The following is a 26,892-nucleotide window of genomic DNA, read 5'->3' as shown; positions in this document are numbered from 1 at the left end:
AATACATGTGGTACACACACAAACATGTAAGGCGAAACATTCATACATAGAAAATAAATAAGTCTTAAAACAATTATGCCTTAAGTCTACCCTCCTTACGACCACTGTATAAATGGGGGCCTTTTAATACTCCCTCTCCACCTGCCCCATGGCACAATGAACCCAAAGAAAAAAGGTCTCCATTCAAGGACAGAAGCCTGTGGTTAAGAAAAGGAAGGTTCAGGCCAGCTAGGGCTGTAGACAAAGAGACCCTGTCTCAAAAATAAAGAATAAGTAAATAAAAACAACTGGGCACGCCTCCATTAGATTCTCTTTAGATTATCCTTCTTGAGTAATTTTTTTTTTTATTTTTTATTTTTTTTGGTTTTTCGAGACAGGGTTTCTCTGTGGTTTTGGAGCCTGTCCTGGAACTAGCTTTTGTAGACCAGGCTGGTCTCGAACTCACAGAGATCCACCTGCCTCTGCCTCCCAAGTGCTGGGATTAAAGGCGTGCGCCACCACCGCCCGGCTTTGAGTAATTTTTTAAAAATATTTATTTATTATGTATACAATATTCTGTCTGTATGTCTGCAGGCCAGAAGAGGGCACCAGATCTCATTACAGATGGTTGTGAGCCACCATGTGGTTGCCGGGAATTGAACGCAGGACCTTTGGAAGAGCAGGCAATGCTCTTAACCACTGAGCCATCTCTCCAGCCCCTTTTGGTTTTGTTATTAATTTTTTTTCTTTCTTTCCTTTTTCTGGAAGGGTTTCACTATGTAGCTCTGGCTAGCCTGGAACTTGCTGAGTAGACCAAGCTGGCCTCAGACTCAGAGATCCACCTGTCTTTGCCTCCCACTACTGGGATTAAAAGTATGTACCACCATGCCCAGCTTTATCCTTTTCATCAATAACCTCATCTAACTGCCTCATTCTGACTTGTCCTGAAATCCTTTGCTGTGGCATCTACCAAGAAGCCCCTTAAAGCTTTTAGAAGTGTTCTCCAGGCTGAACTGCCAGCAACACTGAACTGCCTTTTCTGCTGCAGCTGAGAGTCACATATACGGGGATTAAAACAACAACAGCAGCATTCCTACACAATAAAGGTATGCCACAGATATATCCTATCAAAAGTACAATTTCACACACCTTTAATCCCAGCACTCGGGAGGCAGAGGCAGGTGGTTCTCTGTGAGTTCCCGACCACCCTGATTTACAGAGCAAGTTCCAGGACAGCCAAGGCTACACAGAGAAACTCTGTCCTAAAAAACCAAAAGAAAATATATTGCCTCCTTATGGTGGGTAGCAGTGGTGCATGCCTTTGACCCCAGCACTTGAGAGGCCGAAGTAGGGAGATCTCTATGAATTCGAGGCCAGCCTGATCTACAAAATGAGTTCAAGGACAGCCAAGGATACAGAGAAACAGTGTCTTATAAACTTAAGAAGAAATGGATTTGTTTGTTCTTAAAACATCCCAAACCTGGTTGAGGGTTGCTTAATGTTAGAACATCAGCCTCATAGGGGCAAGCCCTGCATTGGACCATGACAAATTAATTTATGTGCTGCTGAAGGGAGCATGCAAAACTAAACTTAAAAAGCCATCTAAAACTTAACCCACGACTCAATTCCTGAGTATTGTCTCTTTTTTAGTTATTAACGCCATTAATCAATCTAGACACTGACTCCTTCTTTAGACCTCAAAATTTAATGGGGGCAGGGGTTCTATTAGTCCAATCAATATAATCCTCACATTGGTCCACATCTTGCTATTTCACTAGCTGTCTAGGGAACCATAATCTCAATCCTTAGACTACCTTAGAAAAGATTTTTTAAGCCTTTCTTTAATTTAACAATTTATTTAACTATTTTACGTGCATTAGTGTAAAAGTGTCAGATTCCCTGGAACTGGAGTTACAAATAGTTGTGAGCTGCCATGTGGGTGCTGGGAACTAAACCCAGGTCCTCTGGAAAAGCAGCCAGTACTCTTAATCACTGAGCCATTTATCTCTCCAGCCCCCTTAAACCCTTTTTTGGAGACAGAGTTTGCTATGATGCCAAGGCTGACCTCAAACTCTTGATCCTTCCACCTTTGCCTTCAGAGTGAGCTGTGTATTATGACACCTAATTCCTAAGAAACTTTACTTTTATTTATTTTTGTTTTTTTTGAGATAGGGTCCCCCCCCCCAACGTAACAGCCCTGGCTCTCCTGGAACTAGCTTTTGTAGACCAGGCTGGCCTCGAAATCACAGAGATCCGCCTGTCTCTGCCTCCTATCTCTGCTGGGATTAAAGGCGTGCGCCACCACTGGCCAGCGTTTTTTCTTAAATGTCTAGTTGGTAGTCTTGCCTCGCCCTCACTTGATGCTGTTTATTTAAACCTTCTGTGTAATTTCTTTCTGTGCTCTCAGAATTACACCCAAACTCCTTTCTAAACACGATGGTGAGCCACTATGAACTTACAATCAGGGGCTGGAGGCTCAGCTGTTAAAAACATTCACTGTTCTTGCAAACAAACTGGGTTCAGTTCCCACTACCCACATGGAAGCTCACAACCATCTGTACTCACAAACCTAGTACACACATATAAATTCAGGCAAACCACACATATACATAAAATAAACAATCTTAAAAAAAAAGTTTCGGGCTAGAGAAGATGGCTCAGAGGTTAAGAGCACTGGCTGCTTTTCCAGAGGTTCTGAGTTCAATTCCCTGCACCCACATGGTGGCTCAAAACTACCTACAATGAGATCTGGTGCCCTATTCTAGCACGCAGGCACACAGAACACTGCGTGTATATAATAAATAAGTAAATCTTTAAAAGAAAAAAAAGTTTCATTTTCTGTTTTTTTTTTTCCTGACAGGGTAGTCTTGCTTATAGCCCAGGATGGCCCTGAACTTGAAACAATCTTCTTGCCCCTGCCTAAGTACTAGAATTTGAATAGTATGCCTGTACAGAAATGTGCACATATGTAAACATGCATGTGGAGCTCAACAAGAAGGCTAGACTGTGGCTTGCCTGCAAGCTCCAGAGATCTGTTTCTGCCTGTATTACACATGCCAACATACCCAACTTTTTACAGTGGTTCTAGGGATTGAATTCAGGCCCTCTTTACCAACTCTCTAGCCCTTATTTGAATTTATGTTTTGCTAAGTTGATTTCTGTGCCACAAGCTTTTCTTTTCTCAGTTTTTCTAGAGTACTGTTTTCTTCTACAGTAGGGATTTTGTTTTCTCAGTTTTTCTAGAGTACTGCTTTCTTCTACAGTAGGGATTTTGAAATGTTTACTACTACATCGCCCAAGATGTTAAGACAGTCAAAATTCTAGTAGATTTATAGGTTAAGGCTGAGGTAATAGCCTCAATGGTAGAACCCTTTTCTGCATGCACCTACATGTAGGATCAAGCTCCAGAATCACAAAACAAACAAATCACGAAAGCTAACTAATGAAACAAACATATTTATAGAACAAATTCTTGACCCACAATCCCATTCTCCCCAAATATAACCCCATAGCTAAAATACAAAACTCAGGAGTCCGTTCAACAATTCTGGGACAGGTAATTCTAGGACAAAGTTATTCTGAAAGTATCTACAGTTATTTATCCAATCAAAACAAAACATGCTGTCTGCCTAGGGAAACACTCCCATAGACACCAAAAAGCCCTATCCATAAAATAAGGGATGGATTTTTTCCCCCATAAACTACACAGAATCGGGGGGGGGGTGTTTCCAAGTGGCTGTGTTTTCAACCTAGACAGTATAAAGTGAACAGTCAAACATCCCGTAAAGGACTTCAGCATCTTCTCATTCTCTGCCTCAGACATGCACTTGTTCAGATGAGAATAAACCAACTAACACTGTGATCCAAAGCTTGAAGAGGCGTGGCTTCAAGTTGCTGTCATTAGCTTAACAAGATCGTCTCTTTTTTTGTCTTTGTTTTTTGAGAGAGGGTTTCTCTGTACAGGCCTGCGTCCTGAACTTGCTCCATAGATCAGGCTGGCCTTGAACTCACCGAGATCTGCCCAGCTGGGATTAAAGACTTGTGCCACCACTGCTCACCGCCCCCCACCCCCTGCTTCTAACAGATTTTTAAAAGCATAAATGAAGAAACATAGGCATAGAAACATGTCAGGGAATTTTTGTACCACACAAACGTAGATTCTTAAAAGACATTTTCTGACTTACACCGTAAGGAAAAAGAATCTATCACACTCACTTCTGAATCTTCTGCACTTTCATAATCGGAAAGGACAGCTGAAAGGAAAACACAAACACGTGAAGGGGAGGCGTAAACAACAAACAGTGATTATAACTACATTCCTGACTGCTCACTTTGCATCAGGCTAAAATCCTCACTTAACTTAGGCAGCAACTTTTGAGGCACATAAAATGATGGCCTCTATTCATTTACTGATGGAGAAGTATATGGCATGGCTGACAAAAAGCTACGCGATTGGCAGGTGGTTCTCTGAGTACTCAACCTGTCACCTTCCAAAAAGGAACCAAAACAACCATGCTCGGAATCACTATGGTACAAAAAGCCACTCCTGGGCACACCTCCCGAAAAAACCAAAACCAAAACCAAAAAAACCCAACCGAACAACCAAACAAAAAACCCTTAACAATCTAAGAGAAACCCAGTGTTAGAAATGCGTGGCCTCAGTTTATGTCCAAACACTCATCATGATAAATTAAAAACCACTCACCATCGCCTTCCATGCCATCTTCACTCTCCTGAGAGGAAGAAGATGACACGGGTTAGAGGAGTCATTCCCAGACGTGGGGAGCCCACCCGCAAATAAATGTGAAGAACTGAAGACTCAACACAAACGGTCGACTAGGGATATGGAGAAAGGTAAATCGTTCTAAGTCACAATCAAGAAGGCCGATCCCCTACACCTCCAGCCCCAGTCCTGTGTCAACACCCGCGCAGCACCGCCCGGGCTCGGAAGCCACCCATCTCTGGGGCTTGGGGTGGCTGCAGACTCGCAGCGGGACAACCTTCCCGTCTACCGGGAGGCCCGGTGTCTCGCAGCACCTCCACCCCGCCCTCTGCCGGGTCGTCGCACGGCAAGCGCTCACTCACACACTCCGACTGCTCTGCGCTCTTGGCGCCCCCGCTCTCCACCCGCCGCAGATGCAGGCCCCCGCCGCGGCCGCCGCGCTGAGAAGGCAGCGAGCCACTACCGCCGCCTCCGGCGCTCCCGCTGCAGCTGCCGCCGCCCCGCGCCGGAGAGCCGCTGTCGGAACCCGAAGCACCAGACTCTTCGTCCTCGGTGTCCTGGGAAGCGCGCTGCCGACGCCGGTCCGCCATCTTACGGAGAACGGCCACCGCTGGTCAGCTCCTTACGCACCACGCCCGCCGCGGAGGCTGCCGGGAGGCTCGAGAGCAGTCCCGGCATGCTTCACGTCCGGCGCGGGCCGCCTCTCTTCCCGCGGGGCGGGGCCTGCGCCCTGCGGCACGTTTGCGGGAGCGCGAGATTACGTCTACCGGTGATGTAAGGGGGCGTGGCTCGGCCCTGCATTTCTCCTGTGCGGGCACAGGGCCTGGGGATTGGTCCCCTGCGGCTTCTCTGGGTGCTTTGCTCGGCCATCTTGAGCTTTCCTTGCGGAGGGCTTCGACTTGTTACAGCTCCAATGTGGCGCTGGAGCTGTCGCATGATTGTCGTTTTCCATTTCTCGTTTTCCCCTGAATTTTAGACGAAGCATTATGCTGTATGCCATCGCATGATAACACCACGAATCCAGGTGAAAAAGCCTTAGTTCTGTGTCAGATTTGCCAGCTCTTCACCTCAGCCTAAATTTAGGGGAAATGAGAAACTGCAGTGGAGACACAACTAAATACTGTGGCGTTTTCTGTGTGTATTCAGATTTTTCTAACTCTGTGTCTACCCGACCCAGTTATCACATTTTTAGTAGTTCAGGTTGGTAGGACACTTAGGGGCCGGATCATCCTTGGCTACATAGGGATATTAGAAACCTAGTGTTTAAAATCCTGATGTGTTGTTATCTGACAGAAAATGCTTTGGGCATTTGTCAGCAATGAAAAAAAAAACCTCAGTACTGCTACCTCGAAACAGTTTGTAAACTAAATTATTAGTGCACATTGGTAATATACTCCAAATCGCCATGTGGTAACAGGATTCTGAGCTGTTCTCATAAATAAGGACCCCATCGTTTACCAGACTCTTAGAGACCAGAAGGACTCATGTTTGCAGGGTCTGGTTCTCTCAACTGGAGAAAGGTGACCAAATGTATAACGCAGTTCAGCTCCCAAACCAACTGCCTTGATTCAAAATGGAGGACGCATGACTTAATAATATCCATCACAAGCTAAACCGATGAGTAGGACCGCCAGGGTAGTGTCTAAATAAGGAAAAGGATAGTCTGCCACTATCCTTTAGTCCACTCTATCCCCAGCCTGACCTCAGGCTGGTCTTTTCCCACTCCTGCCCAGGTGCTAGGATTACAGGTGTGCACCACCGTACCCTGCTTGGGTCAGCTTTCTTTTGAGACAGGGTCTCATGTAAGCTAAGCTGTCCTGGCTGTGAGAAGCAGCAGTAAGAACTGGATGTTGTGCATGAGCAGATGTCTGGGACAGAAGACATCTTACGAGAGGAACTGTGAGAGAAGGGACATCTTTTCCCATCACTCTAGTCACACAAGGACCAAGGGGTTCACGCTACAGTGAGGGTTTTCAAACACTCAGAAAAAGATGTGTGGAAGACACAACACAGTTAAACAGATCTGGACCTCATTCGTCTGGATTGTTATCCAGGAGAAGTGATGTATCAGACGTTGAGGACACGTGAGCTTTGTAATTTGCCATTTATGTAGAGAAGGGCTCAGGACAAAGGAGCGAAACATATAACTGTCCTCTGACACAAATGGATTGAGTCCCTTATTAAGAGGGGGAAGTAGTATCTCATTCTATTTTATTTAAGAATAAATAACCTTTTATTTTCTAACCTTTCATATATGTAAGTAGAATTATTTAATGTTTGTTTCCCAACAAATCTAATAAATTGAGGCAAAAGTTCAAAAATTAACGGCCACAATAGTTTATTTACAATTGAACTCTTTATAAGATATTTACAAGACAGCCGACTTTACACATCAGAAATGGTATCAAAAGTATGAATTACAGCACAGACAACGATATGAAATGGGCATAAAACAACGCTGAGGTGGAGAGACAAGCATTTCTCTTTTAATTTATTAACACTAGCTTAAACTTTGTTAAAGAAATAAGGAACTATGTTTTAGAAGAACTGCAGGGCCTTACTTTCTGCTGAAGACTGAATTTCACAGTGCTGGATCCCATGCAGGGAAAAATAAGACTAATTTTCCCCACATTTGTAACACACTGTAATTTCACTCCTGGAACTTTGCTTCAACCTCCTTCTCAACAAACCTCAACATACGCAAACCAAAGGAAATCTAGGAGAGGACATCAAAAATAGTAGGCCCTCAGGGAAAGGAGAACCAAAGCAATAGAATCCACTTATGTCCTGCCAGATAGCACCTCATGGATTCCTCTCAGTCTAGCCAAAACAGGATCTGAGGACTCCTCTGTGAGAGGCTAGGTCTGCTAACCCATACCCAAAGTAGGAATCTGACAAATCACGGTAGCAAGAGGAAACTGAGAGGGATCAGAAACAAAGAAAAGAGGCAACTGATTGAGGTTATTCCTTTGGGAGGAGCACATTGTAAGGAAACATAACATAGGTCAGGGTAGGAGCACTAACCAGTTTGCCTCATTAAAAAAAAAAAAACAAAAAACAGAAACACAAAAATCTGGCCCATTTTTTTTAGATATATCCTCATCCTTAAGGTGTGAGATGAAAGCCTCTGTGGAACAAGTCCTCTTTCTCTCCACATCCTTGCCGCAATAGTTTACAGCAGCTTCCATTACAGAGAGACCACACTCCTAAGCAGATGGGGTTACAGGTGAAAACCCACAGCCACACACAAACACACACAAAAGAGAATTGAGAGCAGCAAGATCATCCAAGAATACTACACGTACTGCTGGAATAATTCCTTTCAAAATCAAACCCAGGGAGCACAGATAACATCTCAAAAAAAAAGCTTTAGCAGTGGGAGGCCCTGAGGAACTTTTCTTCTCTTCCCACAATGGCAATCCCATTCTCTCCTGCTCAGCTGATGGGCCAGCCACACACCCTCCATACCTTGGCTTCTCCTCTAAAAGTGCTAATAATCCGGGGACATACTCTCTTCAAGGATAAAAGCCCCTACCTTCTAGGAGATTAGACCCCTACTTGTTTTTATACAATAGTCCTGAAGACTAATGAAAGGCAATTCCTATATATATATGTATATATAAGACCAGAGGTCTCGACTCTATTTTCCTTCCAGATAGTTAACAGGGATCTTACACTGAGACCAAAGTGGCCTAGGAGTGCTGTCCTGATTTTTTTTCTTTTGGTAACAAAACAAAGGCAGGAGATAGTAACCAAGATGGGACATGTATAAATCTATTTTTTACAAAACGAACAGAGGTTCATTAGGTACAACTCTTTGTTTCAAGATGTAGACATTTGCCAGTCAAAGGAAGCATATCTTTCCATACCCTCCCTCCCCCCCACACGTTTGGCTAATAGGATGAAACCCCACTAAGGAATATTGAGAAGTGATGTGACGGAAGGACATCTGTACAAACTCTGGCGTGCCAGCCCCAAATGACAACGTTTCTGTTTAGCACTGGAACTAGTTGGAAACTTACATCCCTGATCTCTTTTTCTAAACATTTTCTTTTTTGAGGGGTGGGGAAAGAACTTCAGTTACCCATTAATTAGGAAAGTGCTCAGCCACACACCTCTTTCCACTTCCTTTATCACAGCCTAGTTTTGAGAGAACCAACTTTCACACAATAGTCTTATTTCTTCCTCTATGAGGGTGACTTGCTTCATCTGTTATTCCTCCTTGGGTCCTAAAGCTTATGGTAAGGTCTCTTTGTTTATTTTAGTGTAAAATCTACTACACCCAAACTGTTCAAAAGGCGCACCAGGGAAGCACAGGTCAGGGCAGGCACGGCTCCTACAAGACCGGGGTCACTCCATCTTCAACGTGGCTAATGAAGAGCCCTCGTACCCCTTTAACACAGGCAAGTGAGCAGAAGTGGCTCCTAAAACTCCCAAATCTACCGTCCTATATGATAAGTGCATGAGCTCATTTCCCCAAAAAGGAAAAAGAAGTCCCAATAACTCTCCGTAATTCAAAATAAGCCCAATGCAAGAGGTTTCTTTTGCTTGTTTTGTGAAGTCAGGGTGACGAAAACAAAACTAAAATGAAGGAGTATGGAAAGGCATTACCAGTGAGTAACACACATGAGGACATAGGTCACACATACAGGTCTCGGCCATTCTCTTGGAATGGCATGCTACAACTATCTGAAGACAGGGTTCTTGCCAGCACAGCTACTTCCTACACGTCCGGTGAGGTGTTTGCTTCTTCTGGATCTCTAACCTGCAACGGCTTCGTTCATCCAACCAGGGTAGCTCAAAGTTCCTGGCAAAAAAGAAAAAAAAAAAAAAAAAAAAAGAGGACAGCAAAGTGAGAAGGTGGCACCAAAGCCTAGCAATGGTTAGTTGACCACTGAAGTGGCAAATCATCTACTTCTGACTTAAAAAGCATTCTACTTCCTGGCTTGTCAGGTCCCCATTTTTGTCTAGGCTTCCATGGAGTTTGAAAAAGAGGAATAAACTATTTGAAAAGGGAAAAACGAAAAAAAAACCTTTATACTTACTGTGGAGTTAATTTTGGTAATGGTCGTCCAAATGCTACAACAGGCAAGAAGGGGGTAATCATCAAACTTTCAACTATGGAAGAAAATCATATGAGACCGTGTTAGCAAGAGGTCAGAAATGTGTAACAACAACTACACCACTTCCAAAACACAGCTTACTCATCAGAACAAGCTGTGCTGAGATTTGTACCCCTTTTCCCTTGAAAAGCCTACATTTGTAAATTTGTTCGCTTTATTTCGTGTTTATGGGTAGGGGTTTGTATATGTGAGTGCAGTGCCCTCTGAGGTCAGAAGAGGGCATCAGGTCCCATGCAACTGAAGTTACAAGCAGTTCTGAGCCACCCAATGTGAGTGCTGGAAACCAAACTCTGGTCTCTCCAAAAACAGAAGCACTCTTAACCACTAAGGCATCTTTCCAGCCCCAAAGTCTACATTTTTAGATACAACTTACCGTCATCTGGCTCAGGGAAAAATGAGGTAACCTCAGGCTCAGATTCCTGAATTCCTTTCTTTTTATACATTCTGAGCTGCAGTCGCTGTAAAATTCTTTGTTCCCTGATCCTCTGAATATCCCATCTGGGGAAAACCAGACAAAAAGAAACAAACCCAGCATTACTACTTAGCTAGAAATTGTCCTACAAAAGCAATTCACTCTCCGATGCCAGAAGACCCTTACTTAACTCCTCTCCCGGGGTCAAGTGACTGACTACAGATTATGTGCTGGTGTTCCACACAAAACAGCACTGAGGGAGGGCATCTGAGGAAGGCCAACAAGTGTATCTGCCTGTTAAGACAACCGCCCCACAGGAATGTTACGTGCCCTAAGACTCTCCCCGATATGGAAGTCTCAGTTCTGGGGCTCAGATGTTCCCAGGATGGAGGTCTAGTCCTTACCTTTTTCTTCTCTTCTCATCTAGCTCCAGTTTTGCATGCCTCTTTGAAAACACACTGTCGTCTAGGTTCTGGAAGAGGAACAGCAGGGGTAAGCTCCTTATGACCATGTTGGAATAACTCAGTTTTCAGGAGAATAGCATTTTTCACCTTCAGGTTCTAAAAATATCTGCGTTCCATAGATACATTATAAACCTTCTGGCTAAAGAATCAATAAAGGAAACTCCTGTCCTTACCCTGATTCTTTCCGAAATCCCAAATTTCAAATTTAATCCCCATAACTTTCCAGGATAAGTCATGCCAATTGCCTGTGTGAGGGTCATAAACTCTCCCTACCTCTATACCTTTTAAGAGTCTGAAATCAAAATAACCTTTTTTCAATAATTAAGTAAGTTTGGAACATAGGATTGTGTTGCTGAGTGGCACAGCCTAACTTTTGTACTCAGTATGGAATCTACCTTAGTTTGGAACACCATCTCAATGCTGATTTTGAAAAATGACTTAATTACTCTAGAACCGACTTTTCTCATCCATAAGATGAAAAGCATAGAGTAAATAACCTCAAGCTCCTTTCTGGTCTTAAGAGTAGCTAAGTAGGGCTGGAAAGATGGCTCAGCGGTTAAGAGCATTGCCTGCTCTTCCAAAGGTCCTAAGTTCAATTCCCAGCAACCACATGGTGGCTCACAACCATCTGTAATGAGATCTGGTGCCCTCTTCTGACCTTCAGGCATACATGCAGACAAGATATTGTATACATAATAAATAAATAAATTTAAAAAAAAAGAGCACCAAGTGATATAGCTGGGACTATAGGTGCCGACCACAGGGCCAGTTGTACACCCTATATTCTATTGTTTCCAATTCTCTTCATTAACAGTTCTCGGTACTTACCTCCAAAATGTCTGAAGGATTTGGGTCCCTTAGAGGCTCTACTGAGTGGTCCCTCCAAGAAGGAACTGAAAAAAATATAGAAAAAGAAAAGAAAAAGAGGAGGGGTGGAACCACCCTTAAATCCAAAGTCACACAACTATACAACTATTCACTAGGACAAGCAGTCTCTCCCCAGATAAGACAGTTACCAAGTGATAGGAATCCATTCTATGGCCTCACCCAAAGCCATAGTCAGTGTCCTCGCTATGGTATAAAAGAACCTAAAATGCCATTGCAGTCTGTCAAACTCAGGACCTAAGCCAATACCTGACAATTCACATAATGGATGCTATTGAAGTTCCTGAAAAACAACTGAAATGCGTTGTCATCTGGACGCCTACGATAGTGTCAGCAAACACCAAGGACTCTCGCTCTTCCATATCCAACAGAGAATGGCGCTCCCAACCAGCCACCATCCCACCAATTCCCACCCAGGCCCAGCCGGCAATTCCTAATCTACTCACCAGCCAAGACTGAAGTTTCGCCTGCAACACTTGATGGCATCAGACACCCTAAATAATGCAGGAAAGAAGAATCATCTCAGTGTAAAAAGAAAAAAGCCCATACCCAGAGCGGAGGAGAGGAGCGTCACTCATGTTCTCACTAGGAGGCCATTTTGGTTTTTGAGCTGTTCTTTTGAGAATTTCTCTCTGGGGAAGGGGAAGAGGGAACAACAGACAAAAGAAAAGAAAATAAGCCCACCACTTTTTTTTTTACACTGAGACGACTTCTTTTCTTCATTATTTAGGGTGGTTTCCCTGCAACAGTTGATGGCCAAGGATATCAAACCTTAAACTCAGAACATGGCAGGTGAGTAAAAGTTGACCCTATTTTTCAAATAAATAGATCAGTGTTCTCAGAACTTACATATGTAGTCTTCTTAAACAGTTTCCTCCTCCCTCCACACAAACTACCTTGCTGGTGCAGCCTGAACAACATGCACAAAGACTTTGGCTTTCTTAGGATAAGTCATTGAGACTTCCACTTGAGATAAGGGCATCATAAGATAAGGATTCACACATTGATGCGTAACTCAGGCTCCTCAAGAGACTGGGCTCTCCCAATCACATTCCCTCATGTTGTTATGCCCACAATCTCAGATGTGTTTGGGACTTGTTCTACTAGAGTAGACAGGGTTTTCAAAAACAGCCAGTCACACAGAAGAACTCCAGACCAAGCCATTTCCTAATTCCGGATGGGAAGTTGCTTCACGGTTTCTCCTAAATTGTTACACAGCATTGCTGTAGCAGCAAAATTTAACTATTAAGATGAACCTGTTCAACTGACTGAAACAACAAAAGTATCTGAATCTAGAGCAGAACCCTGGTCTGTCTCGTGTACTCAAGTGTGAGGCCTAATGAAGGTTAGGTCATTGGTCTGTCTTCCCCACAACAGCCAAACAAAGCCTGGAGACTGCTCACATCTTGTTTGGAATGGATTCCCATCCCCATTCCTGCTATAGTAAGGCACAGGGTAGAAACTTAGGTCTGAGGCTCTACCTAAGAAAGGTTTCCCCACCGTTACCCAAGAGCATCCACAGTAACTATCAGACTAATACGGCACAATTGAAGACACATCAGTTACTGGTTCATATAAAAGGTGGGGATCATCTCTGGTGGAAGCCATTAAGAAAATAAACAGGAATAAAGACCAAGTTCCCAAACCCCACCCCCTCCCCAAGCAGCTCAGATATCCCAAGATAGTCCTTATTGTTTGAAAAATAGTTTGTAGACCATTTTATTTAAATATATCAACAACCAATGGGCTACTGCAATCCACGTCAACTCTTTGCATCTCAGAACCTTGTGAAGTGTAGTAAGGTAAATAAGACTGTTGGCCTTTGGCAGATCCCTCCTGCCCACAGACCGGGACATAGAGATACAGATAAATGTTTGTGTACTTAGAGAACGGAGGCCCAGGTGAAATTCCCCATCCCAAGCTGACTCCCCAATCAAAAATTACCATTGGCCCCTGAGAACACCCAAAGACCACCCTCCCAGGTTTCACACAACATCAATGCAGGAACAGTCGTGCACGGCAAAGTGTAAGTTCTATGCATTTCATAGCACAGAAAACCCTTCTTTCAGAGGGCATGCAAGTTGCCGGAGATTACACCCCCAAGTCTGGTGCTCTTGTGATGAGCAACTTACTGGCAAACACATCTCCCAGTGTTGTAAGCAGACACATACATTGAGCACATTTTGCTGTAATTCCATCTATTTGCAATGCCTGCACAGTGTCTGTCTCTGGCTGTTAACTTACTCATTCTTGACAGAACTCTGCTTTATTGATTGCACTTTTTAAAAAATGCCAAAGGCATTTCACACTTGTTAGCTTGACCGCCACCACTAGGGTATAAGAGCAAGTGTTCTCTATGCCTTACTTGCTACAGTCTCCTCCTTCTTTGGAGAGGATTCCCGTAATGGTAACGGTGATGGGGGAGGCTGGTGCCAACGACACAAATACATTTCTGTGGTGGAAAGGTACGGCAAATCTTCCATCTCACTTGAGAAGGTTTTCTCCTTGGGGTGGGCGCTGGGTCCCTTTTGGGGAGTGGAGAGTCTTGGTGGGGTATCCACTGAAGACCGGGGCTTTTCTGGGGTTTCTTGGCTCCTCAATTCACGTTTACAAACAGTTTCTGATAAGGAACCACAGGGTTCCTCTTTAATGGGAGAGTGCTTAGGAGTTTTTGTTTTGACTTTTGAAAATTCAGGAGCCAGCTTTTTAACAGGAGTCTTTCTTTCTGTATTTCCAAATTGGGTTTTCCTATTAGGTAGGAAAGAAAATGTTATAAAATTAATTGACTTTTGAATAAAATTTGAGATTAAAATATATTTGAAAGCAAGAGCAGTATCCAGGTACCTAAACATCTACTGTTCATTTGGAAGACAAGGGCTGTGTCATGCTTGAAAGTATACACAACAGGCCTTTGGTAAACGATCAAGCATCTATGTTTAAGAATATCTGGGTCAGGTGGTGGCAGTGCACGCCTTAATCCCAGCACTCGGGAGGCAGAGGCAGGCAGATCTCTGAGTTTGAGGTCAGCTTGGTCTACAGAGTGAGTTCCAGGACAGCCAGGGCTACACGGAGAAACCCTATCTAGAAAAAGAAGTATCTAACTCTCTACTCTCCACGAGAGTCAACAGGGTGACACCACTCTTTACCCATTCTCTTTAAGATATAGCTGCATGTGTATTTAGTACTGTGACAAAAAAATGTTTTAAGACAATTTCTCAACATCACAGAAACCTGGGGGCAGGGGGGTGTTGTTTCCCAGGCTGGCCTTGAACTTACAATAATCCGCTTGCCTCAGCATCCTAAGTGCTGTGATTACGGGTGGGAGCCATAAGAGACTTCTCGATTCAGGCTATAGTTACTATAAAGCCATTCCTACCCACTCAGGCAAGAACTCCTTGTCTTGTTCAGATAGTTGGAATAAAGTTATCAGCACACCTTTTGTGTCCCTTTCCACTCCGTCCACATGAGAAAGGCTTGGAAGGCAGAGCCTGGGATGTCTCGCAAAGCTCCGGCTGGCGCTCCAGTTTAATTTTCTCAGACAACTCTATTTCCTCTCTCTCTTCAGTTTCATAGCCCTGAAACAGCTTGTGCCTTTCTTTCTCGTTATCCCTCTTTACCAACTGCATCCGCCTTTCCATACGTTCAATCCGAGCAAGGAGCTAAAAGAAAGTGACAAGATGCAGACTTACACACAGAAGTTAAACCTAAGTACTTAGCCCCATTTGGGACTCAGCAGTCTTCTGCATGTTGCCATGGACTTTACTTTGAATTGGCAGACATGAATCTGCTTTTCTTAAAACCAATAAAGGCAAAAGATAATTGTAGGAGTTAGTCTGGATGGTAAGCGGCATGGGGCAACTCTAAGCTCACTCTTCTGAAAGAAGATCCTCTTCACTGGGCGGGGCCAGTGTGCCCTTTAATAACAAGGCCTCTGCTACAGCCAGCCCTCAAGTTAACCTTATATATGTTCTTCACTGTTGTATGTGATGCTAGGGACAGAACCAGGGCCTCTGAGCACCACTGAGCTACATTCTCAGCCCTGTGTTCTTTTCAAGTGTCACAACGTTATCCAAATTCTATCTGTTCTATGTTCACTCCAGAACTCCAGACATGATGGAATGTTCAAATAGTACAGTAAGAAGGAGTCAGGAGCACAGGGTGTTACTAGGGATAGCAGTATTACACCAAAATGTTCTGTATGCATAGCTGAGAGAGTACTTCTAAAACACACTACATTGGAAGGAATTATAACAGATAGATACCAGTAATATAATACCAACAAATATGACATACATATTATACTTTGCATTTGAGCCAGCAAAAGTAACTTATCTAAATATTTATTAAAATTACTTTCATTCTAATTAAAGAGAACAACAAATATCAAACAAAATGGAAGTCTATTGTCATGAGAAACTTCCCATTAACTCAGTTTTGACAAAAAGGTGCTACTTACACCATACTATAAGAATTTTGCCTGCGTTTGACAGTGATATTAATGCTGCCTTTATTACATCCATTGCATAGATTTCAGAAGAGGCCAAACAATAACTGGAATAAGAGAAACAGACTTAAGCAATGCTAAGACCACTGCAGCACATAAGAGAAGCAGTGAAAGCTAAGTACTTTATCCTTAACTCACCCCACTTTCTCCTACCTTGAAAAGCCTATAAAGGGGACATTACTTCAGGAACTCAGCAAAAATCTCCACCATCAGCAGTGTCCCCCTAGTTAGCCATTCTCTCATGTCGTCTTCTGTTCTGATTCACAGCCTTAGCATTATTTAACCTTGTTTGTGGGTGACACAGTCTTGGTTTCTTCTTTACTGGTCTTTCTCCCCCCCCCCCCATGGAAGGAAGGGTGTGATGTGCTGTAACTACAGGACCATCACACCCCTAGACTGCAGTGTCCTAGCTGAGCAGTGCCACCTCCATGTTGAGGAACTTCCACAATCCACACTGAGGAGTTTCCACGAGACCTGCCTCATCTCCCACTCCACCTTGTAGAATGCAATCTCCAACCAGGGACTGATTCATTTAGAAAACAAACAAAATGAGGAATTCTGCTCCCATGCTCAGCCTTTGGTGCACACAGCACCAGGGTGAGAAGAGAGGAAAGAGGAGAGTGAAAGAGAGCTGCAGCCTGAACAGAACTGTAGAAACCATGTTTATTCTTAGGCGGCTGAAAGGTATGCTGCACAGCAATACCCACCACACCAGTTTCCCTGTGTGTGAGGGAGTGTGCTTAACATGGAGGTGCCCAAGACTGCTGAGCAGTGAGAACAAGCCTTAGAAGTACAAAGAAATAACAAACGACTTCTCCACTACCTAAAGATTCTAAAGCCGGTCTGGGAGGTGAAGGAGCTACTGAATACATTGAATAAGCTCATGTCTCAAAATCTTCAAGCTTATTCAAGAGACTCGGTCAGTGGGTCATGATTTATAACTCAGGTATCTACTAAAAAACTACCTGAAATCAAAGGCAGTGATTCCCATTTAGAAAACACCATTTAGGAAAGCTAAACTAAGACTCCATGTAACCCATCTTTTACCCTCTACCGACTAACAGACCTACGACGACCCTCGTGTCTAAAGATGCTGCAGCACTGGCCGAAGCAACAGCTGTTAAGTCCCCGTCCTCTACAGTGCATTTCCAGCGCAACAGCTCTTTAACCCCTTCTATGCAGCCGCCACATCTGCACCCCACCCTATCATTTTAACCCCTCATAAATCGGTCTTTGCCCACTCTAAACGGCTTTCCCACAAGTCTGGGACTGTCATTTTAAATTAACCCTTTGGCTACCGAAGCCTCCCCCACCACACACACACACACACACACACACACACACACGCTGAATGCCGCCCTTTAACCCTTCCCTCCGCCCCAACGTGTCAGTGAGCCAGGCTCCTAACCACCCAGCATCTAAAGCACTCCTTCGCTGGTGGCCAACTTCCTCTAACCCTAACCAAGCGGGGACCTCTGCCTCCTACAGCCCCCCTTCTCCCGAGCATGCGCACAACGCGCTCCCCATCCCTGATGCAGATTAACCCATCCCGTACCGTGTCTCTCTCGGACTTCAGCTCCTCGATCTCTTTTTCCTTGGCCTGCAGCTGCTGCTGCTGCTGCTCGATGAGGTCCAATTGCAGCAGAAGGATCTGTTTGAGGCAGGCGGCCTGACTGGAGGCTCCCGAGCCGCCGCCACCCCCGAGAGGGCTCTTCCTCATACTCTTCCATCTGCCCTCGCTGGCCGCCAGGGTCCCGGCAGTGGCGGTGGGCGCGAGGGGTGGCGGCCCGGGCAGAGGTAGTGGTGGGGGTCCCGCCGGGTCCGAGGCGGTGGCAGCCGGGGGAGCCGCCCCACCCTTGTCCCCAGCCCAGGGCGTAGGCTCTTTGGCCGCCGCCACGAGAGAGCCCGTCTGAATGGGCAGCACCGCCTGATACTTGGGCCGGGGGCTGCAGCCGGCGCCGGCTGCGACTGGCTCCCCGCCGATGCCGGCTTGTTTGGTAGCTGGGGGCGGACAGGGCAAGGGCACCGAACCGCCCCAGCTCTCTTCCTGCTGCCCGGGGGCCGCCCCGGCCGGGAGTAACAAACCCCGGCCCTTGCCGCCGCAGCCGGCTGGAGAGGGCGCGGGACTCCCGCCCTGGGAGGAGGCCAGCGGGGGCCCCGGCTCCTTGAGCTTACGATGCCGGGGGAGGAAGTGGGCTTCGGCTGCCCCGGACTCGTCCTCGGGCCCGCCCAGCGCCGCAGCCCGCTCGTAGTCCAGTCGCTGCTCGGGGTTGCCGCCGGCAGGAGCCGCGGCCGCCTTGAACACTGCGGATCTCATGGTCATAGTGGTCCGGAGCGGCGCGGGGGACCGAGACGGAGGAGGGGGTGGGGAAGGGGCGAGGTGCGGGGGGTCGAGGACGGAGGAGGGGGAGGGGAGTTTGGCGGGCTCGTCTCAGCAGAGCGGCCGCAGGCCTCCGCTAACGCGGCTTCTCCGAGGCCCGGGCGCCATCCCGCCGGCGAGCGGAGAAGTGGAGGCCGCGGCTGAGGCCCGCCGCCGACCCATGGGGGCCTCGCCGCCGCCTCTGCTGCCGCCACCGTCGCCTTCGCCGCAGAGGCAGGAGCTCGCACCCAGCCGCCCCCGAGCTCATCCCCGGAGCTCGCTTCGGCCCCCCCTGGCCCGGCCGGGCCCGCCTCGTCTCCCCACCCCGCACCCCCCTTCCCCGCCCCGGCCCCCCGCCCCGGAGCTCGCCTCAGCCGCCCCGAGCCTCCATTTCCCCCCCCTCCGCTCCTCCTCAGGAGGGGGGTGGGAGGGACGGGTCCGCCCAGAACCCTCCTACTCCGGGAGGGGGGTCTGCCGCCTCCCTCGGGGGTCTCCGCGGCTCCGGCTCCCCCTCCCCCACAGTCACCCCCAGCGCCTCAGCGTTTCCCTTTAAAAAAAACGGAGCCGCCGCTGCAGCCGCCGCTGACCGGAGCGCGCATGCGCCGAGAGGGCAGCGGGCGGGAGCGAACCGGGAGCCGAGAGGAAGGGAGGCGGGTAGCACTATTGTGAAAGGGGCCGCGGCCACGAGGGGGAGGGGATCGGGGCGCGGGGGCCCACGAGGGGAGGCAGGGGACGAGGGCGAGCACGCTGGAGCGGGCGAAGGTGGGCCGGGGCGGGAAAGAAGGGCTAGGGCGGCCGCTGGTGGCTGGGGAATGCGGAGGATCCCCGGAAAAGCCAAGCGCGAGAGAAAGGGGTTGGGAGGAAGGAAGGAGGGGCGGGCGGGCAGGCGCCCGCCCCTCGCGGTCGCCTACCGACCGCTCTGCTGAGCCTGCCTGCGTTGAGTGGCCCTTCCCGGGCCGCCTGGCAACGCGCCTGGCCCACGCCGGAGCCCCATGCACCTTCCGGACCAGCCCCGACCCCGGCTCCCCTTGGAGCGGTGGAAGGTAAAGCTTCCACCCCGTAGGCTCCATGGCGGTCCCACGCGGGTTGGGAAAGAAACGAAGTTCTTTGTCTCTAAGGGGTCCAGCACACACACGGAGGGACCTCTGGTTCTAGAAGCAGCAAAATAGATGATGTCTGCTGCCCAGGGAGTTTTTACCACAACCTTCTTGGGATTTGGGGTGAAGTTCTGCCAACTACCAATAGTTCTTTCTCAACAGCCATGTCCTCAGACTTAAGCTATTGCTAGAATCTTCTGCAAGAAGGCGCAGGAAATCTATGAAGATTGCTTGTATTGGGGCTAAGCGTTCTTTAGGGCCTTCAGTTTGAGCACTTCTTCCCATTTCTCAGGTTCATAGTGTCTATGTGTGTGCCGTCATTTTCCAAGCAACTTTGGCCACCAACTCCTCGCACATTTCCCTATGGAAAAACTTGTAAATTAATTGGTTGCTTTTCTGTCTGAAGGGCACTACTGAAAAAATTTTATGGAGGTAACCGGGTGTAGTGGCACATGCCGTTAATCCCAGCACCTCGGGAGGCAGAGGCAGGAAAATTTCTGTGAGTTTGAGGCCAGCTCTACATAATCGAGTTCCAGGACAGGCAGTGCTACATGGAGAGAGACCTTATCTCCAAAACTAACTAAATCGTGCAGGGATGGAGAGGACATCTGGCCCAGTGTGAAAGCTTCCAGTTAGAGACTCCTCTGCTTTGCGGGCTCTGAAGCAAGACACACTGAAAGCTTGGGGATGGCTGTGAACGTCCAGAGTCCCAGCCCTCTTTCCTTCAGACTGGCCGCAGATCTTCCAGGAAGTCCTGGAAAGTTTGTAGAATGTGGTCTTTTTCATTATGAATACTCCACACCATCTCACTCTTAATTCACATACACTGAAACCTCCCAGATTTGTAGCCTGTTGGGCTATTACTCCAAAATCATATCTCCAAGTGTCTAGACTATGTACAACTGGGGGTCTAATATGCATTTCAAAGTCAAGCTTTTGACTGCCACCTAAGTCCCGCTTCCCCATACCCAGTAAGTCAGTCCATCTCTCTTTCAAAATACTAATCAAAAATAATACACTTCAGCATCATCTCCACAACTTCCACCGTGATTTAAGCTGTGGTCTTTACTTTTTATTTATTGATGATTTATTGGAAGTAGCCTCAGTTTCAACCTTTGCCTAAGCCTGCCCTGGGCACCGACAGTCATCCTGATAAGATATAAAACGATAGTCGTTCTCTAGTCTGAACCCTCATGGCTTCCTCTCTCACTTGGTAAAGCAGTCGCTGACCAGCCTGAAGAATCTGGCCTGCACCCTGCTGCGGGCTTCAGAGCTCTCAGTGCTCCCCTTCTCTCCTCTCCTGCCAGATTCACCTGTGTGTCTGCTCAGGTTCCATGCTGTTCCCTCTGCCTGGGCCTCATTGGGCCCTCACATGACTTCCTTGTGTCCTATGGCTTTTTGCTAAATGTCATCTTTTAAGTGCTTTCTTTGCTGACCTTTACTCTTTTCTGCAGGACTTATCACCATTTAACACATAATCTGTCCTGCATTTTCCTCAACGGCTAACATGTGAACCTCATAGATCGTGCACTGCATGTCTCTAGACCCATACCAGTTACAAAGTAGGCTCTTTATGTAAGCCAGCTTGAAGACTGTTAGCCTGGGTGGGAGGCGATGAGTAGCTAATCTAGGACCCAGCGGTATAGAGACAGGCAGAGAAACCACTGGTAGAGCGAGCGGAGTGCCAGGCTTGTGGCAAAGACCAGTGATCCCAGCTATTCCGGGAGACTTAGGTAGTACCATCCCAAGTGCAAAGCTCCCCAGGTCACAGAGTGACATCTGTGCTGTGGTTCAGGGGTAGAGTGCTTTTGGCTTACGTAGCAGCCACAAAGTCCTAGGTTCAGTCCTCGGTATTACTTGAGAAGGACTGGTGAGATGGCTCAAAGGGTAAGGGAAATTGCCACCAAGCCCCAGGACCTGGGTTGGATCCCTGGAACTCAGTGGAAGGAGAGACACAAGTTGTCCTCTGACCTTCACCTTCACAGCGAGGGCACACATGGCCAAACATGAATAAGTGTAATACAAATTCATAAAGAGAAGAAGCCAAGGCTGGAGCATGAAACTACAAGAAGCAATCAGAAAGCTGGTGAGCTGGTTCAGCAGGCACAGGTGCTTGCCCTGCAAGCCTGGCCACCTGAGTTAAATTCCAGGACAGGTAAGGTGGAAAGAGAGAGGCAACTCAACAGAATTACCCTTCCTTCCACAGAATGTATGACAAGCCCCTTCCTCCACAGCATGCACATAATAAACCCAAGCCAGCATTGTTAGCATCGCCTCATAACTTGCATGTACAAGTTACCAGAAGCTCTGCTTTGGTTTGAGGGTTTTTTTCTGGAGTTTTGTTTTTATTTTTTGTGAGACAGGGTCTTGAGTAGACCAAGCTGGCCTTGAACTCCTGATCTTCCTGCTACCACGTCCTGAGTGTTGGGATTGTGGGATTACAGGCACGAACTATCATACTAGGCTAAGCCTACTTACCTACTTTTAAAGGGCCAGACAATGACTATTTTAGGCTTGGCTGACTGGGAGGCCTTTTTCCCCCTCTTCAGTGCAAAAGCAGCCCAATGAATGATATGAATGTGGCCGTTTTCTAATATAACTTTATTATATGATTCTTCTATTCCTGACAATTTTGTTTGAAGTTTTAAGATGAGGTCTCTCATATATGTATATGAATATATATACATATATATCTATATTTCCCATGTAGCCTCTAATTACTATATAACTGACAAGAACCTTGACCTTATCTTCCTACCTCTACCTCCTAATGCCGGATCATAGGTATTTACCATTATCTGTATTCACCACAGGCCGAGCATATTCAGTGCTGGAGTTCATACCCAGGCCTTCACAATTGGAGGCAACTGAGCTACATCACTAGCCCTATTTCTAGTGCTCTCAATTACAATCTCATTTTAAAATGTGCAACTATTACAAATTCTTGGTTTGGTTTGTTTGTGGCAAGGCCTCATGCTGTAGCCCAGGCTGGCCTGGAACTCACAGTGATCGGCCTGCCTCTGCCTCCTGAGCGCTGGAAACAATTCTCTGTTTGTGAGGCACACCAAAAGGTGTTGGGTCGCCAGGCCTCAAAGTAATCCTACACACAAAAGATGGAAGCAGGAGGATTTAAAGTTAGAAGCCAGCTAGGGTACATAACAAGAGCCTGATTTTATAAAAAAAAAAAAAAAAAATTGGGGCTGGAGAGACGGCTCAGAAGTTAAGAGCATTGCCTCTCTTCCTTGAAGTCCTGAGTTCAATTCCCAGCAACCACATGGTGGCTCATAACCATCTGTAATGGGGTCTGGTGCTCTCTTTTGGCCTGCAGACATACACATAGACAGAATATTGTATACATAATAAATAAATATTTTTAAAAAAATTAAAAACGCTGAGTTGGCTCTCCTCTTCTGGCTGCCCACCCTGAGCTGGGGCACAGACTGAACAAGAGTCAGTCTAGGATAAAATGTGGGTGGGAGTGCTGTCCACACCAGCCCTGGGTGTAAGGTGCATGGGAGCACTTTCTTTTCTTTCTTTTTTTTTTTTTCAAGACAGGGTTTCTCTGTAGCTTTGGAGCCTGTCCTGGAACTCGCTCTTGTAGACCAGGCTGGCCTCGAAATGGGAGCACTTTCTAATGAAGGTACGTTCTTCTGTATTTGCTAAAAAGTTCTAGACATACAAAAACCAAATGAAAAAATGCTGGGTGGTGGTGGCGCACACCTTTAATCCCAGCAAAGGCAGGCAGAGCTTTGTGAGCTCAGCGCCAGCCTGGTCTACAAGAGCCAGTTCCAGGACAGCTAGGGCTGTTACACAGAGAAACCCAGTCTCAAAAAACAAAAACAACAAAAAATACTAGACATTGAATCCAGGACGTCATAAATGCTGAGCAAGTGTTCTACTGCCGAGCTATCTGCACAGCCTGATTTTGACTCATTGAGACGGTCTCACCAAACTGTCCAGGCTGACCTGGAGCTGTGAACTTTCAACCCACTACCCTAAAGTATACTTTCTTCTGTGAAACGAACGATGCCAGTAATCAACGGTAGTACCTTTTAAATGTCTTCACCAGCAGATAAATTATCAGCTGGCCATCCTACATCAGTCCACACCTTTAGTTTTCCTGGAAACTTTTCATTTCTAAAATCCAAAGTCTACAATTTCACTACATCAGATAGTAAACATACCTTTTCCCCAAAGACAGGACTGGAATCTTTGGATTGGCAGCCTGACTGTAGCTCAACTTCAAGGGATAACCCACAGGAAACTTAGAAAGGTCTTTCCAGGGTTTGATTTGGGGACTTTTTTTGAGGCAGGATGCCCAGACTGACATCCAACTCTTTATGGCTTTCCACCGCCTTCCGGAGTGCTGAAGTTACTACAGGTGTGAGCCTCCAGGCCAGGCAAAGAATTACTTTCATTGGAATTCTTGCTTCTCGTGCTCGCTTCGGCAGCACATATACTAAAATTGGAACGACATGGAAGATTAGCATGGCCCCTGCGCAAGGATGACTCGCAAACTTGTGAAGCGTTCCATATTAAAAAAAAAAAAAAAGCTTGCTTCTTAAAACCATTAGGTTTTACCCTTCCGTGACCCGTGAACTTAAACCCGTAAGGAAGAGAGGTTTCAAAGTGTAAAGGCCAGGAGAGGTGTGGTGGGGCACGCCCCTAATCCCAGCTGGAAGGAGGGTGAGGCCAGAGGATTTTGAGTTCAGTTTGTAGAATTCCAGGCCAGCCTGGGCTACAACGTGAGAGAGACCCTGTCCTAGCAACAACAAACTAAAAGCGGAGTCATTTGCGAGGGAACCTAAAGAGAAGCAGTGTTTAATACCCGTAAATCAAGTCCCTAGCTATTTTATCTGTCCTGGGATGATAGCCACTTTCCCTATAGGGTGGCTGCAAGTCTGCAGAGAGTTAACAGTAAGTCTTTCACTCTCCCACGCAGGTTTATGGAATTGCAGAATTCCATTCCTCCCATTATCTCCACTCCTTGAAGGCATCCCTGCGGTGTGAAAGGCATTCAATAAGCCACGTTACCTGCCAGGGTCTTGGTTTTTTCCCAGACACCCAACCGACCACCACCACAGCCCCTAGAGAAGGAAAACTGGAGTAATTCATCTTGCGGGGGCTCTTCCAATTTTGACAACGAGGGTGCTGTTTAACAGGGGACAGAACTTGGTAGTAAGAAAGCGAACGTTTGTCTTGGCTTCTCTCCAGGGAGAGGATTCTCCTGGGAAGCTTTCCGAGGCGCTCAGAAAGGTAAATAAGAATTGGAGTTGCCTGGCTGACATTAACTCAGTCCCTCACCGGCCCAGGAGGGGGACCACGGCCGGCTTCGCCACCTTTCCCTTCTTGAGGAAAAGGAAAAGTCTCCCTTGCCGATGGAGGTTAGGAAACCAACCAGCCCCGAGCCAGAAGCTTCCGCTGAAGGTCTGCAGGGCACAGGGCGCTTACTGCCAGAAACCCTGCCCTGCGTTCCGGCGGGCTGCGGAGTCCCTGTCCCCGGGTAACACCCACTCGCTTCTTACAGTTTCCTTCACAATAAGAAACAACTCACATTTGGGTGTTACGTTTGTAGTTTGTTTCCCCTCTATATGCCAGCCCCACCAAAACTTTAAGAGTGTCCCTCCCACTCCACGTGGACCTCCCTTCCTTGTCCCAGCAACCCCTGCGAGAACCACCCCTAACACGTGGTCAATTGTTATGTTTCCTTCCTCAGGCTCCCTTGTAGCTGGCATCCGCTAGCCACTGAACAAAAGTGCCCTCTTCAGGGTGACTTTGGGGCAGCAGCCTGGGCTAGGGGAGTTACTGAGAGCTCACGTACTGTATAGTAATGTGGCTGCTTCGGCTGAAGATGAGTTTATATCCATTCAGTTCCTGAGTTCTCTGGTTAAAGACTCTTTAAGGGCCGGGTCCGGTGTGGTGGAGCAGGGGAGCAGGTGGGGGACCTTTGAGTTAGAGGTCAGCATGGTCAACACAGGGATTTCCAGGCCAGCCAAATCTACCTAATGAGGAGACCCTATGTCAACAAAACAGAAACAAAAGAAGGCCGGGCTCATGGGGAGGCTGAAGAGGGTAGCCACAGACAGCCAGTCTGGGCTATTTCTATTGAGCCACACCCTGTTTCAAAATAGTAAAAGGATTGAGGCTGTAGCTCAGTAACACACCTGAAAGGAACGGTAACAACGGGAGCCCCTGAAGTCAGTCCCCAGTGCCCTCCTTAAGAAAAGAGACAAGTCCTAGAGGGAATTATCAGTGACAATTGTCTTGGTGTGGGGTTAGTAAAGGTTGGTTATCTTTACACCGGCTCTGCCTCCCTTAGGTTTCACAGTGTTGACAAAGAGCTGAGGGCCTTCCCTAATAATGAACTGGGTTATGGGTACCGAGCTCTCTGCATTGGGTAGGCTCTTCCTAAATGACCTTCCCCAAGAGCAGTCTAAGTAGTTCTCCTATGAGCTCAGTCAACAGGTTTCTAAAACAGTGTCTGCCTTTCAGCATTAGGAGCATTTGCTTTGAACGAAAAAGCCCCAGGAGATGGTGTTGAAAAAGAAAGGGTAGGCAGACACTAAAAATTAGCCCAAGGCCCAGATTGGTGGCAAATGCTTTTAATCCTAGCGCGGGAGGGGCGTCCAGATCTCTCTGACTCTGAGAACGGTCTAATCTCCTCACCAAGTTTCAGCACAGCCAGAGCTACATAGAGAAAACCTGTGTCTGGTAAACACATAATAAAGAGAGGGATGGGATTCTTGTGCTCGCTCAACCTGTTTTGAGGTCTCTCTCTTATCAACACTTTGGTTTGTAGTGATATTTTGTTTGTAGCGAACACATAAAGCTTGCCTGAAGATCAGAGTGTAGTGTTAGGCCACTAGTTAGCCACAGAGCTCAGGGAGTGGTGGCACACTCCTTTAATTCCAGCACTCAGGGACACACAGAAGCAGAGGGATCTCTGTGAGTTCAAGGCCACCCTGGGCAGTAGGACTGACGCCATCTAAAGCAGAAACTGAGCTCACACAAAGGTGATCCCAGCACTTGGGATGACAGGCCTTTAATCCCAGCCCTAGGGAGGCTGAGCCAGGAGTGAGATGGCTGGGCTGAGAGAGGAATAGAAGACTAGAGGAGACAGGAGCTCAGATGCAGTCTGAGGTTTGTTTGGTAGTGACAGCCTTCAGTCTGAGGACTCGTCGAGATCCTGTGATCGTCCCTTTGCCCTGTGGATTCGTACAGGTGGTGTGTGGAGAAAGATAGAAAAAGAAAGCTGTCAAGGAACTCAGAACATCAAGTACTTGCTTCTTTTTTCATTGGTATTTATTGAGCTCCACATTTTCTCAGCTCCTTTCCCTGCCTCTCCC

General features: G+C 46.9%; 2 protein-coding genes and 1 non-coding gene across 6 annotated transcripts in view; 1 reads left to right on the top strand and 2 right to left on the bottom strand.

Annotated features, from left to right (window-relative positions):
* Positions 1-5,426, bottom strand: part of Casc3 (CASC3 exon junction complex subunit) — a 28,267-nt gene extending 22,841 nt beyond the window's left edge. The window contains exons 1-3 of one of the 2 annotated variants that reach the window (XM_041644052.1): positions 5,065-5,426; positions 4,685-4,712; positions 4,195-4,232 (exon numbers count right to left, since the gene is read on the bottom strand). In XM_041644052.1, coding sequence (XP_041499986.1) covers positions 4,195-4,232; positions 4,685-4,712; positions 5,065-5,292 — 294 coding nt within the window. In that variant the 5' untranslated portion in view covers positions 5,293-5,426. The remainder of the gene's footprint in view (positions 1-4,194; positions 4,233-4,684; positions 4,713-5,064) is intronic. The other variant, XM_041644050.1, reaches the window with a different exon arrangement.
* A 1,597-nt stretch (positions 5,427-7,023) lies between these two features.
* Msl1 (MSL complex subunit 1) lies at positions 7,024-19,068 on the bottom strand. Of its 3 annotated transcripts, none has more exons than XM_041643889.1 (9): positions 17,646-19,067; positions 15,022-15,245; positions 13,952-14,334; positions 12,033-12,080; positions 11,530-11,594; positions 10,642-10,709; positions 10,199-10,323; positions 9,748-9,820; positions 7,024-9,509 (listed from the first exon to the last, which is right to left on the bottom strand). In XM_041643889.1, exons 1-9 carry the CDS (start codon positions 18,411-18,413, stop codon positions 9,419-9,421), a joined length of 1,845 nt encoding a protein of 614 aa, XP_041499823.1. In that variant the 5' UTR covers positions 18,414-19,067; the 3' UTR covers positions 7,024-9,418. The 3 variants fall into 3 exon arrangements, with proteins under 3 accessions (XP_041499823.1, XP_041499826.1, XP_041499825.1); XM_041643892.1 differs by lacking the exon at positions 17,646-19,067 and adding an exon at positions 16,043-16,131; XM_041643891.1 differs by lacking the exon at positions 12,033-12,080 and having other exon boundaries at positions 17,646-19,068.
* Positions 19,069-23,981: 4,913 nt separating this feature from the next.
* LOC121442519 lies at positions 23,982-24,086 on the top strand. Its single transcript, XR_005973561.1, has one exon. It is a non-coding gene; the product is annotated as a U6 spliceosomal RNA (small nuclear RNA).
* The last annotated feature ends 2,806 nt before the right edge of the window (positions 24,087-26,892 follow it).

Source organism: Microtus oregoni, unplaced genomic scaffold (assembly GCF_018167655.1).
Source record: "Microtus oregoni isolate MIOR12 unplaced genomic scaffold, Mior012 000091F_ref0000469, whole genome shotgun sequence".
Classification (NCBI taxonomy): Eukaryota; Metazoa; Chordata; class Mammalia; order Rodentia; family Cricetidae; genus Microtus; species Microtus oregoni.
The sequence above is the reverse complement of the archived record's forward strand: the minus strand, read 5'-3'. Positions and strand labels throughout refer to the sequence as shown.